This window comes from Oryzias melastigma, linkage group LG15 (assembly GCF_002922805.2).
Source record: "Oryzias melastigma strain HK-1 linkage group LG15, ASM292280v2, whole genome shotgun sequence".
NCBI lineage: Eukaryota > Metazoa > Chordata > Actinopteri > Beloniformes > Adrianichthyidae > Oryzias > Oryzias melastigma.
In genome coordinates, this window is record NC_050526.1 from 20,341,280 (window position 1) to 20,355,010 (window position 13,731).

The following is a 13,731-nucleotide window of genomic DNA, read 5'->3' on the forward strand; positions in this document are numbered from 1 at the left end:
CTTCACTTGTCAGAAAAGCCTTGTCTTATATTACATACACACCGGCCGTGTGATGAGCGCTCAAGCATGTGCTAAACAGGCATTCTTGAACACGCTTTAAGCACATGGTGTTCACACTAGGGCTGGGCGATATGTCAAAAAAATAAAATCACGATTTTTTTAATTTTATTTCACGATTTCGATTTTATCACGATATTTTTAAATTAAATTCAAATTTAATTATATTGATTTTAGTTGAAAGAAGTAAACATATTTTTGAACAAATATTTACATTTATTCGAATTAAATAGTTATCTATTAAGATTAACCTGTAAATATTGCAAGAATTGCGTCTTCTACTGCTACAGGTAATGCATTGATGTCAAATGAACATCTTCTAAATATCAGTGAGTTTTAATTTTTCCTTTGTGCTAAAATCCATAAAACAGAGCTTGTAAATGATTGTCACCCAAGACCAGAAATAAGGGAGATTGATGAAGTTTATGGCATGAATGACTGATAAAGTTTAGTAAAGTCCTTTCTCTATTAAAAACAGCTCAAAGTGCTAAATAATAAAAATAATAATAATTAAAAAAACACAATTTACCACATTTTAAAATGAAACTGAAACTTTTATTACTTTTGATTACATACATGGTAAATAAATCTCAATTGCTTCAGAATTTACCTTCAAATAGACGATTTTGTTGTACTTTGAGAAAAAGGTTCCAGCTAGCATCTTTAACTGATACAAAAAACATTTTTAAACTTGTATGATAACATCAAATACATCTGCCAAACTGTTAAGATTCAAAACACAGAGATAATAGCAGTAAATGTTTTAAAAAGTTTACATCCACAGCTCCTTCACTAACATCTGCTCTCTGTTGTGTTTATGTCACTGAGCAGAAAACTAGCGTTAGCATTAGCGCTGTTTCTTCTAGTTGGGCTTTTATTCGGTCCGTACGGCCAAGAAAGAACCTCAACGGTGACGCCACGGATTAAGAAAATTATGTGCAAACTCACTTACACTTCTTACAAGGGGAGTGCGACCGACGATAAGATTTAGGCTCTTACAGTAGCTAGCAAAAGCTATGCAAAGAGCTAACAAAACAATGCAGCACCGTGCATCTTGACAGAACATTTTACGTGTTTCCTACATGAATTACCACCAGTTTTTGTGCAGGTTGAACGTAAATACGTGCGATTAACATCCGCTATGTTTAAAAACACGAAACATTAATAAAAACATACATTAAAGAACCAAACTAGCACGTCTGTCATGAGTTGCTAGCACCCACTTTAGCCTAAACTTTAGCACACAGTTCAAAGTTCTCAGCCTGATTTCTCTCTATTAAAATGCGATTCCTGTCCCGTGATGATTCCTCTCCATCGGATTATTTTTGAAGTCGATTGCAAGACACTGCGCCTCCTTTTGTTACTTTTTCGGACCTCCGTCATTCATTACTCGACGGCGCACGCGACTCTGTCCCGTTGTATGTCACGTGACTTCCAAACAGGAAAAACACACCGGGGAGGAGGAGGAGGAGGAGGGGGGAGCAGCCGCAGCTCGGATTTAAAGTCACAGCTGTCAACAAGCTTTTGCCTTCTCGCTCTTGCAGCTTTTCGTAGAATATCGCGATATAACGATATCTTAAAAATGACAGATCGTCAGCTTTGGATATCGTACACGGTTTTTTATCGTCATATCGCCCAGCCCTAGTTCACACTATATTGAACTAGTGCATGTACAGGCAGTCGGAAAATAATATTTTTCTTCTCTTTCAGACTTTTTGCTTTCCCAGCTCTATTCCAATATATCCATGTTTGGTCAAAGTTCAACTGGTTTAACTTTTAATGCACGTTTAGTGGTGTATGATCATCGAAAATGGTCTTAAAGTCCATTCAAGATCGTTCAAGTGGCACAATCAATGAAAAGTCTATGTTAACGCACTTAAACCCTGGTTTTGAGCTTCCACGTTCAGAACTCTAGCAGCATTTTCACACCAAGTCTCTACAGCTAGTAAACAAAAAAAATAAAAGAAAAAAAGACTCCCTTCCCTATCATTCCTTGGTTGTTCGGTGTGAACACCACCTGCTGAATGCATGTTCATAACACAATGTAAAGCCACAAATGATGTGAATTTAGTTTTATGGTGCATTCACATGGTCTCCATCAACTCGCCACTTTCAATAAAAAGTAAATGCATGTAAACCCTTGTTTCGGGCTTCTGCATTCAGAACTCCCACGTTAAGAACTCTTGTGAATACAAGTTTAAGTCTGATCTTGGGCTCTGCGTTCAGAATAGGCATTTGTTGATTGTACGCTGGAAGTTCAATCAGTTGAACTTTTGACTGCTAAATCACAGAAAAAACTGAACTTTAACCAATCAGGGACTCTGATTTGGTAGTGGCGTGCTGGTAGCCTCTAGGGGTGTAACGATGAATCGATTGACTGATTTCTATTCCTATGATCCAACCAGATTGATCTGTCTGAGGAAGAATCAAATGAAATCGACCTATACTATTGGAAAGTTGTTTCAAAATGAGATAAATCATTAACCGAATTGATATTGGAAAATACCATTTGGATTGATATATGTATTATTTGTATCATTTTGATGTGGAAAAACAACAGTGGGCTAAAGTTTATAGAACTAAAATGTGAATGGATTTATCATTAATTCTTATTTGCTTGTTTTTTTGTACACATATTTAATTTACACTTGATTATCTTGCAAAAAATACAAGGAATCTGGAAACTTTACATGAGTCACACTAGTTAAAGTTTTGGCTAAAGATGTTCTGGATCCATGTTAGTTCAGTGAATCGGATCATTCAAAATAAACCAATATTTTGAATGATCAAAATAAACCAATAACAAAAATGGATCAAATCGTTAACCACAAATATCAAACCAAATAAAAAAAGAATACTACTTCTAGTAGCATTTTTTTTCTTTTTTCATAATTGTTGTAAACATGGTTACAGAGGTAAAATTACCATTTGCAGTTTGTGTCCAACCGGAATTATATGACATCAAGTCTTTAATTTATGGAGAAAAAAACCTGGACCAACTAAAGGTCTATTTATTCTCTATTTCTAGTAAATAGAGAATAAAACAGAAAGAAGAAGAATTCCCTCCGTGTCTCTCAATGCTTGTTGGGTGTCCTAACACCACCCGCTAAATGTGTGTATGAAACCATGCAGGTTCTTGAACACCAATCACATACCTGTGTGAATGTAGCTTTAAAAATATTGGTAGCCACGTGTTAATGATGCTCCTGAAAAGAGAAAAAAAGAATAGCGTTGAGCTCTTTCCTCATTGAGAGCTTTTTACTCAATTAATTTCCATACACTTTAAAATGTTAAACAAGGGAACCTGACTAAACATTTCAATTTCTGTGGTTTATCCAAAATGGCAGGTGCCACGTGCTTGATAACCAAACAAGCTAATTTACTTTTCACCACTTCTTAAACATAAACTAACCATAAACCAAATATTTCGGTGACACTTTGAGAACAAACAAACAGTTTAGACTCAAGAAATGTTTCAAACAAATGAATAATTACCTGAAAGGAGAAAGAAAGAAAACGCATCGAGCCGTCTCCTCAACATGAGAGCTTTTACTCGAATGAACGAAAAAAGCCCTGCGCGCCCCCTACTGGTCGTTTAAGGCATAAATAATCGATCAGTAAAAGGTAAAAAAAAATTAGATTTTCAGAAAGTATTCATGGGCAAATTAAGTGATTTTCTTGTGATATTAAAAAGAAATTTAGTCTTATATATACCATATTAGCGCTAGAGTTTTGAATGCTGCAGCTTGAAATCTAAATATAGCAAATTTTCAAAGAAGTGGTTGCTTGAACGTGCATTGCCAACCCTTGAATGTAGCACTTGAGGGCAGCTTTGCGGTATATAAATTAGTTGTGTGAATGATAGCCAAACAGCCAGGTATAGGATTAGTGGTGTGTCAGTTTTGAGAGAATTGTTTACATAAATCCACTGTTATTTGTTTTTGCGCCTCCTTCTAAAAGTCTCAATGTGACTCCGTGATAAGGCAGTGCTCCTCTCGCTTCAAGTGGGTAGAAATCATTATTTTTAAAGGCCTAATATCTCCATGTCGCAGAAGGACGCCGTGATAGCTGAATAGAGTACATAATCATAAATGTTCATGCCCGTATTTCTCAATGTATAATTACGTTTTTATGCTCCCTGTGTGGCTTATTTTTGCCGCCGCCACGAGTGAGAAGAGGCAGGTCGAGAGGTGGCATTTCTCCTTCGCTTCATGGGGAGGGGAAGATGCCTGGAGGAGACTCCTGCTCGGTTTCATTCGGTAAACACACTGCCAAGCTAAATGGCTGATCAATCAATTTCAGTGGGATCGATCTGCATCAGTTCTGCTTGCATGCACACACCCGGAGCCACTTTATTGTAAATCAATCATTTTGAAAACATCTCACACAGGGGCCCGTCCTCACTAACAAGCCATCAATTCCAGCTGCCTCTGTAGCACCCTTATCAGGCCACAAATCAGCAGCCACACAAACATCTGCTCCGTTTCCAGCACTTTCTCCCCCTCTCAAGCTCCCTCTGTCTCTTGCCCCCGCTCTGTCCCCACTGCTTGACGTGTTTTGATGGTGTGTCTGGCAAGGAGAAGACAGGAGAGGCTGCGAATCTTCACCACACCACTTTAGATAACCCAAGGGTAATAGTGTTTGCACATTTGAGAGAGAAATGAGGACAAATGCCAGGGTGGGTCATACATTCTCCTTCTGAGCCGCTGTTTGACTTTGGAGTGTGAAATTGCACACTTCAGCTGAGGATTGTGGGGGGAAGAGGAGGAGGAAAAGGACCCAGAGACTTATGAGATGTCCAATGATTTCTGGCTATGAGGTAGAAGTGGGTCGTTGTCTACAGAGTCATCCTGCCTCATCGTAACACCTCAAAATTGGTGCTGCTTATGATGTTTGAAGGAGTTTTGTGAGTTATTGCCATACCTTTGACACAAGCGACACAGGTTTTAGTGCAGTGTATCATAAAGCAGATTATTGAGCTGGAAAATTGCTGTTCGACTCAAAGGTTAAAAATTCTCTTACGTTACCATTATTTATAACATGCTTATCACTGTAAAGGTTTCACTTTGACATTTCTTTGCCCGAACATTGGGAGGAGAGGATCATACTCTCAATAATTTATAACTATGTCTGTGGGCCAAATCAACATAAAGGTGCTCGGCATCCTGATGTGATCCACATCCACACTGCTGACATGACAGCACAGTGAGAAACCCAGTATGATGTCCTTTGCTCATCAGCTGTCAGCTTCTCTGAGGAGATGTATGATTCGCCTTGGACAGAATGCTATCCCCACCCATCACTGCACATCACCACTGATTGACGGCCTGGCAGGTGAAAGTGATGGAGCAGCTAATAGCATGTCAGCGAACGTAAATCCAAACTAATGCTTGATCCAACGGAAAACGGATCGGTGGTGCATCTTGGACGGCAGGGTCACCAACCCTTCAGGAGGGTGTGGAATAATAAAATACAGTTTGAATTAATCTGAGGCTTCTTAGAGAAACCTTAGCTAAGACAATAAATAGGTTGCAATTTCACGAAAACAATTTTTGTGCAGATTAATGCAGTCAGATGACATGAGGGTGAAATGGTTAGATTTGTTTTGGTTGTTTTAAGGTATTGGTTGATTAAATGTGCTTGTTTTGTATAAATGGATTGCTTTTGCTTTATGATAATCTCTTACTTTGCGGTGCTTCTCCGTTGCATTGCAACAAAAAATCAAAACGTTTATTAATTAATCAGAATGCTTCTTCCATCACGTCTGCGTCTGACAATCATCCCTTTGCAATGCAAGCTTTACATATTTCCAGTCAGATATGTCAATTTCGCTGCAAAAAGTCAGAGAAACAGGAAACTGGCCCAGGTTGGGATTGTATAACAAATCACTGCAACTACGATCACTGCAACCAAGCCTGGTTAGGGCATACGCCATAAAACTGAAGCCAAATCATGACAACCTCTTAAAGGTGTTGCTGTCCGGAAAAACAAAGCTAGTTAAAGCTAAAAAATAAAATCTTAATTTTTTATATTGATAGGTACATAGCAACAAATATATACAATAGTAATTAATACAGGTAAATGTGAAAACTGCTATTTCATGTTACATGAAATAAATAAAGATTACTCAATTTTTACTTTTTCCACAAAAATACCAGCTGTTGAACTTTTTTTTCACTTCACAGATTTAGTTTTTCCTTATCTTTAATACGTTATCCTTTTAGGCTTTACATATATGAACTGGTTACATAATGCTAAACAACTGCATAGGAAATGTTAATTAATGCTTTACAATACTCTAAGCATGGTTGGATATTAGTTAACTACTGCATAAAATAAAACACTTGCAAAGTAATGCTCAAAAATGTATTGTTAAGATGCTTAATTATGCATTAACTCATGTAAAAATTCTTATTCCTATGTATTCCAGCTGAAAAATGAGACATGTCAGGATTAAAATAGTTTAAAAAAGGACAATTACAACATTTAGAACACAAATACATCCATTTTAATTTGAGAAAATACAAAAAGAAACCATGTACAATCTATGTACAAACTTTTTGTACAAGACAGTATATTTATCAGCAGATTATATTTGACAGAGTCAGGTAGATCAACTCAGCACCATCAAATAATCCATGTATCCATCAGTTCTAGAATACATCCAAACTAATTAGAATGCTAAGTCAAATGCCTGTATGCTGCAGTGACGATATGCCAACAAATCTTATCTATGACACGCAAGAGCAAGAACCTGAAATCTTCCTGAACTGATAGGCAAGCAAAATAAACAAATCTTTATTTATGTATCATTAAGACTTGAGACCCACCTCCAATCGCTAAGTGTGTTGTTTTATATATTATAGCTTCTACACTTCCCAGGAAATAAATAACCTTGTTCATCACTAAAAGCAAAGTCGTACCTTAACAAAGGATAAAGCAACATGTGACACATAAAATTCTTGGTTTTGTTTTGTAAAAAAAAGAAAAAAAACACAAGTGATGTGCATCTTTCAGTCATCCAAATCACACTACACAACAAGACACACGTTGGACGGCAGATTCGTGGTTTGATTGGTGGGGTTTGTGCCCTCTAGCTTTACTGAATGCCACTTTTCGCTTTAGTGGGACTTACAGCGGGTCCTCCTCTCAACTCGTCTTCGCCGCCTGGCACTGCACTGGCATGGAGGCATAGATGGCTTGGATGTTCTCCATGTCAGCGCAAGACCCTGTTCTCACAGTAGAAAAGCCTCGGACTCGGCTCCGCCCCCTGAATGACTGAAGGATGCTCACAGAACGAAAAGCATCATGGCACTTCAAAAAAAAAAAACTTTAGAAGTGTAGGGGAAACACTCCAGTCCAGAGTTGATAACGTCATTCAGAATGAGTCACACAATGAAGGAAAAGTAGAGTCATCAAGTATGTTGAAAACATTTTTCTGTGCAGTACTTTATATTTTTGCCAGTTTTCTGCATGATTCTTTCTTAAAAACAGTCTGTAAACAAGAACTTAGTTTGACAGCTTGTGAAAAATACTGACAATTTGAAACAAAAAAAAATGGAATGTAAATTCTGCCATAACACAAAGACAGAAAATCGGATGTTCTCCCTTTTTTTAACTTTAACAGTTGCTGAATTGGTGCTACCTTCCATCCTTTTGATGGCTGTTAAACCAGATAATATTTGTCACAGACAGAACTTTTTTTCAACAAGAATCTGTGATTTTCCCTTTAAAACCTTTTTTATTTTTTAACATAATTCCATTCATCGATACTGTTTGAATTTTTTTTTTTTTTCAGGCTATCAAGTCTGCCATTTACAACCTAATTATACAAACATTTTTACTTATATATCGTTTGGAAATAAATCTATTTGCTACAGTGTGTGTGACAAAGATGTAATCACAATTCAAAAGTTCACCTCAGGACGATGTGCATGAAGCTTCAGAATAGCTGCACCACAACTGATAGACTGACATTGAAGCTTTTTGTTGGAGGGAAAAAAAAGTATTCTTTAGAATACACAAACATATTTTTTAGCACAATGTTATTTTTCCATATTCCAAAATGATTCTATTCTCTTTTACAGTCTATAGAGGAGGCATTAAACAGACCTCCATGTCGTATTTGAAGTTTTTTTCTTCTTTTTTTGTGGAAAACAGCAACACATTGTGCTGTTGTGTATGCACACACTCTTCATACATACTAGGGGACCTAATTTAGGTCAAACACGTCTAATGAAGGTCGCTCAGTACAGGCCTGCACACAGTGGAAGCAACTTTGTATTCTTCAAGTCATTATTACACTCCTCCCGAAATAAATGAGTCCCCCACTGCTCCGCGTCCTCAGCTAGGGATGTACAGGTTATTTGAAATGAATCTGGAGGCTTCAGGTGAGCCCCGATGCTAGTTTTCACAAAGCAAGCTAACATTTGCTTCACAGAGATGGAGATATTTACTTAAGGTGACCAGAGGATAAAAAAATAGATCTATTTTTTGTAGAATGTGAAATAAATAATGGCATATTTGAGTGAATTAAGTCTTTGTCTCCTCGTTGACTACAAAAATAAGTACAATTTGATAATGTTCATGGGTAGAAAATAACGTTAACATTTAGATATCTAAATAGAATTTACTTTTTTTGATGAATTTTACTTATTCAGAGCAAGATTTGGATCTACAGGTCAGTGGCAACTATGCTTGAGCATCTCCTCGAATGCAGCAGCTTTACTCCTGAGTGTTTGAGGTGTGAAACATCTGGATTGGCAACAGAGAACATCCAAGCGCTTTACTGCCTCTGTGCCGACCCTGTGCCAGGCGTCTGCAAAGGAGGACCCAGTCATGCCCACTTTAGGCGATATGTGGCATTCGCTTCCTCAGACGGGAAGTTTTTGTAAAACACACAAAAAAATAACAATGATCCCAATTCAGCCGCAGTTGTCACGGCGATGCATTCTGAACAGGCACAGCTGCCATTCGTGTTAGATCACCTCAATCATAGTTGCGGTACCACTTTTTATGCAACGTGTTAGTAGATCCAAATCTTCAATTATTATTCATATTAATATTATTATTACTGTGTTTCTACCATAGAGTGAAAATCCCACATGCTGCTTTCTCCGGAGCTGCACCGTTACATACGAACCAATGAAGGAGAGGTGAGTGACAGTGATGAGCACGACACCAGAAGAACAAGTGGTTGAAATGCACTTACACACAGAGCGCGCACATAAACACTCCCGAATGCACAGGCATTGTTTTTGTTGTTTTTTTGCAACCCCTTCCCATGGATTCAGGTTAATTAACTGCACTGTGTGTGTTATTAGGGGGGCTCAGGCACATTGCATGCGAACTTGAAACTGAGTCTGAGCCTTAGAATCTGACACATCTGCAGAGGAAATGTAGGGTTTGCTTTCAGCCAGCATACGCCCACACTGCACCATTCTGTGGAGTTTTAGATTAGGGGATTTCTTTCTTTCTTTCTTTTTTTTTTTTTTTTTGCTCTGCAGACCCAGATTGCTCTCGCTCAATTCGACGAGTCGAGGTGAGGAAGCAAACCTCAAACAAAAAAGATTTACAACAAACCAAGAACGAGATTAGTGTGCCACCGAAGCTGCCCCTTCCCTTCTTCCTTGCCCCACTCCTGAGAGACATTTGACTGCGGACGGTGGAGCGGAGGGGTCATGTTTCCAGCATTTCTGTCAAAAGAAACTGAGTTTTAGTGCAAATAGAACAGAAACAGAGACATGTCGGGGAACCCAGCTGGTTTGATGTGACGTTTCCGCATGAACCTTTGGGAGATGATAGTTTATAGCCTCATCCAACAACAACCCAATCCACAGTCTTGCCACGTGAAGAAGTGAACTATTGCAAAGAATTACAGGAAGTACTCTTCTTTTTTTTTTTGTCAACTCTTAAAATAATTTCCAAAAGTGCTAAGGGGGAGGGGCTGTACAATCCATATTTGATTGTCATTATGTACATCTCAATGGATACATTAATCAATTGAACAATGTTCGAAGCAGGGAAGAAACATTGACAGATATACACAAAGAGAGGTCCCTTTCAGTCCGGGATTCTGTCCAATCCAAGTTTAATGAGGGAGGAGAATGCGTCAGTCTGCGAACATCCTCGTCTGGATCGTCGTCTCTGTCCAGCTTTGGAAGAGCCTACGGATGTCAAGATAATCCGGAATTCAGCATTCATCCTCGACTTCTCTGATTGGTGGAATCAGGCTACTGGTGGACTTGTATTGGTTGACTTGGTTGGCCATGTGAGTGCTCATGGGCTTGATCTGAATGTTCCTTGGGTAGGCATTTTCTGGTTCATCTGTAAACCATTTCTTTTCTGAAGGAGGGAAAAAGGGAAGAAAGGAAGAAAAGATAGCGTTAGCTTGAAAAAATGGACAAAACAGGTCTTTTCACAACCATTTTGCCTCAGTTTAAGTGCGATAAATAGTTACAGCTTTTTCTGTTTAGAATCAAAGTGTCAGTTTCCACTTCTGGAACAGATAGATGTATATAAATGTGTAACCGTTTGTTGCTGTGAACCATTTAAATATAGAAAAACAGAGAAAATTAAAAGAATAAAGAGAATAATTTAAGATAATTGTGATTTCTGTTTCCACCAAAATATAACCAAGAAATATGAGCATGACTCATTATAGGGATATCTTTTGAAAGTTTCGATATATACAAGACATCTCCAATTAAAAAAATAAAATAAGAAATGTATTTTTTAATTCTTATATTTGTATTTTTGTTTGTGTTTGAAACAATAAAAATAAATATATATACAATACAAATTTGTTTTGTTGTACCAAAAGATTAAAAAAAGTAATTTTTTTCAAAAATAATTGCTTTTATTTAATCTTAGAAATGTCTAAGTTGTTAAAATGGAAAAAAAAATTGTCTTTTACATCCAGTTTATGCATGACCTGTTTAGTCCACTAATCGGATAAACAATCAGTGATTAGTCAACTACTAAAATAATAATTTTTGGCAGCCCTAGTCTACGATGTCCAACAGTGCACACTGGAGCACAGACACCACTGTATGCAGCGCAGTCGGCCATATTTGTTACCCTGGGAGATAACCCCAGGTTTTTATAACATGAATAATTTCCCCACAGATGAATTAATGCCAGCTGCCTGTCACTCAGAAACACTGAAATCTCCTCTTCATTCATCTTCCTAACCAAGGTTGTAAGCAGTTCTGTCTGTATAGATAATAACATCTTTTCCTGTTTTGTCTGTGTTCTTTGTTGGTTACTGCTTTGCACTGAGCAACAAAATAAAAAATCCCACTGTATCTCTATATGTATCTCTATAAGTATGTCATCTAACCAAGGGTAGCGTTTGGCTCACGTGACCGATCCTACAATGAATGTATAGGTGTCACTATGATTTTGATGGTCATTGGGAAGTTTGCGGTTGCAAATGTTGACAGAAAAATCAATTAATTACTTTTCATTTACTCAACACGCAGCGTCTGCTCACGGACAAAACTCGATAAGTCCCTGGTGGGGTACAACATGCATAGATTTTTTGAGAAAAAGAAAAGATGAACTAGTCTTAGACCATGCTTGTAGTATTCTTTAACTAACTAAAGTTCAGGTAATTTACGAAAATAAAAAAAGGCAAATATTTCTTGTGTTTTCCATGAGCATTGAGCTACGTTCACAACACACTTTTAATGAAAAGCCTACGCAAACGCCTGTATATGCACATTCCAGGTTTACACATTCAAAACTCTCACATTAACAGGTCATTTCATAAGTTTCTATAACTGTTTTTCGGGCTCTACATACAAAACGGAGTTAAAATTAAACCAGGTTCAACTTTGACCAATCAGGAAATCAGTTTTGGTGGTGAGGTCCATCTGTTCAAAACTAATCATGGAGGAGAAATTAATAATTAAGAGTGAGATTTGGACCGCTCTGACCTTTCGCACCAAGCCACTTCTAACTGTAAGTGGTGGAAATGCACTGGTAAAAAGCAGGAAGAAAAACGAAGAAGCAGCTCCTTCCTGGTTGTCCAGTGTGAACACCATGGGCTAAATGCATCACATGCCTGACTCTTTAGAACATTTTGATGCTAAAGGACAAATGATCAAAAATAATTGAATGGTATGAAGGAACTTACTTAAGAAAAAAAAAAACTACTTTTTTTTTCTTCTGGTTTGAAAACTGTTCCAAATGTTGTTTGCAGCCCATACAACTCTATAGAGGATGAGGACCAACTAACACAATAAAAAAAGCAATTTCTGGCATCATGTTTTGTCCCAAAAAGGGTAAAAAAAAAAAGGTGGATATTACTTGATTACTAGTTTATTCTGGGAATTTTGGGAGTTTATTGTCATATTAGAATTTTTCCCCCAATTTTTGTACACAGAACAATGATAGTAAATAATTTGCAATGGAGCAACAATTATTTATTTATTGTCTGTTGTTAAATGTTCACATAACAAAGTCACTTTCATAAATTCCGTTTCTTATCCTAAAGACAGACAAAAATTGTTGTTTTTTTAACAAAAAGCTGTCATTGTTTTATGTAGAATATGTGGAGGGAAAAAGGAAAATATGACAATAAACTCCAAAAAGCTCCAGAATAAACTATATCGTAATCATTTACCTTCTTTTTACACTTTTTGGGACAAACTATGAGTGTTATGAAAAAAAAATCCATAACTCCAGATACAAATTCCGGCAGGGGGTACAAAAATCGCCTCATCTTAAAAGTTGGACGAGACTGAAGTTAGCATCCAAAGTTCCACTTTGACAGTTATGGGTTAAGGGAAAATCAACACCATATTTTGTTGATCCCTACACGGAATGTAGTCAACAAATAAAGTCTAAAGCAGCTGCAGATATTTGACACAGGTTGAAGATAAACTTTACCCTCAAAAGTTAAGGGAAGCTGAATGCCCACTTCAGCTTCTGAAATTAAGCCTGGAAAAAGTCACTGAACCCTGCAAAAAAAACCATTTTCTTGATGTCTATTAAGGTGGATCCAGAAATCACAAAATTCCAACATGTTTAATAAAGAAATAAAGCAATTATTATTGCATTAAATTACAAAAAAAATGTAGTTTGAGTAAATTAGTTGACAAATCACATAAGATTTTCAAGAGTTTAAGCGCTCCCTGTTAGCGTGAGCATAAAAAACCCAAATGTGTCAGTTTTTGAGGGTGTATCTTCATATTTAAGTGAACTCTCAGAGAACTGTTTTGGAGGAGAAGGAAAGATGCACGTCAGCGAGCTGTCAGAAGTTTCTAAACTCTCCCAGCACTTCAGAGGAACGTGCAAGGCCATTTAAGGTGTCACTTCCTTTTGGGTGAAGATGTAATATCAAGTTTTGACTTAGCCATATGCGAAAACTGGGAGTGCGTCTGCATGTGTGTGGGACATGCAGACTAGCATGTGTAAAGACTCATTTGCTGTGTGTGTGTGTGTGTGTGTCAGCAAGCTTAAGGCTGCAGGGCTGCGTGTTAGAGAACAGACATTTGATGTGCAGAATTGTGCCTGAGGTGAAGCAAGATGTCTGCCATCTCTTTCCAGAGTCTGCTGTTGATAGCGTGAACTTAGTTATGTTGCCTCAAACCACCATATCAGGTGCACAGGGTTACAAGGGGGGACTTCCAGACTCATATCCCCCTTCAATTTAAACTTTAAATTGGT

The 13,731-nt window shown here is 37.5% G+C and overlaps 1 protein-coding gene across 22 annotated transcripts in view; it reads right to left on the bottom strand.

Annotated features, from left to right (window-relative positions):
* Positions 1–6,542: 6,542 nt before the first annotated feature.
* The window catches only part of kcnma1a (potassium large conductance calcium-activated channel, subfamily M, alpha member 1a), a 174,463-nt gene continuing 167,274 nt past the window's right edge, over positions 6,543–13,731 (bottom strand). For 17 of the 22 annotated variants that reach the window (XM_036215390.1, XM_024296601.2, XM_036215391.1 and 14 more), the window contains one exon: positions 6,543–10,401. In XM_036215390.1, the coding sequence (XP_036071283.1) occupies positions 10,250–10,401 (152 nt within the window). In that variant the 3' untranslated portion in view covers positions 6,543–10,249. The remainder of the gene's footprint in view (positions 10,402–13,731) is intronic. The other 5 variants (XM_024296605.2, XM_024296617.2, XM_024296616.2 and 2 more) reach the window with 1 other exon arrangement.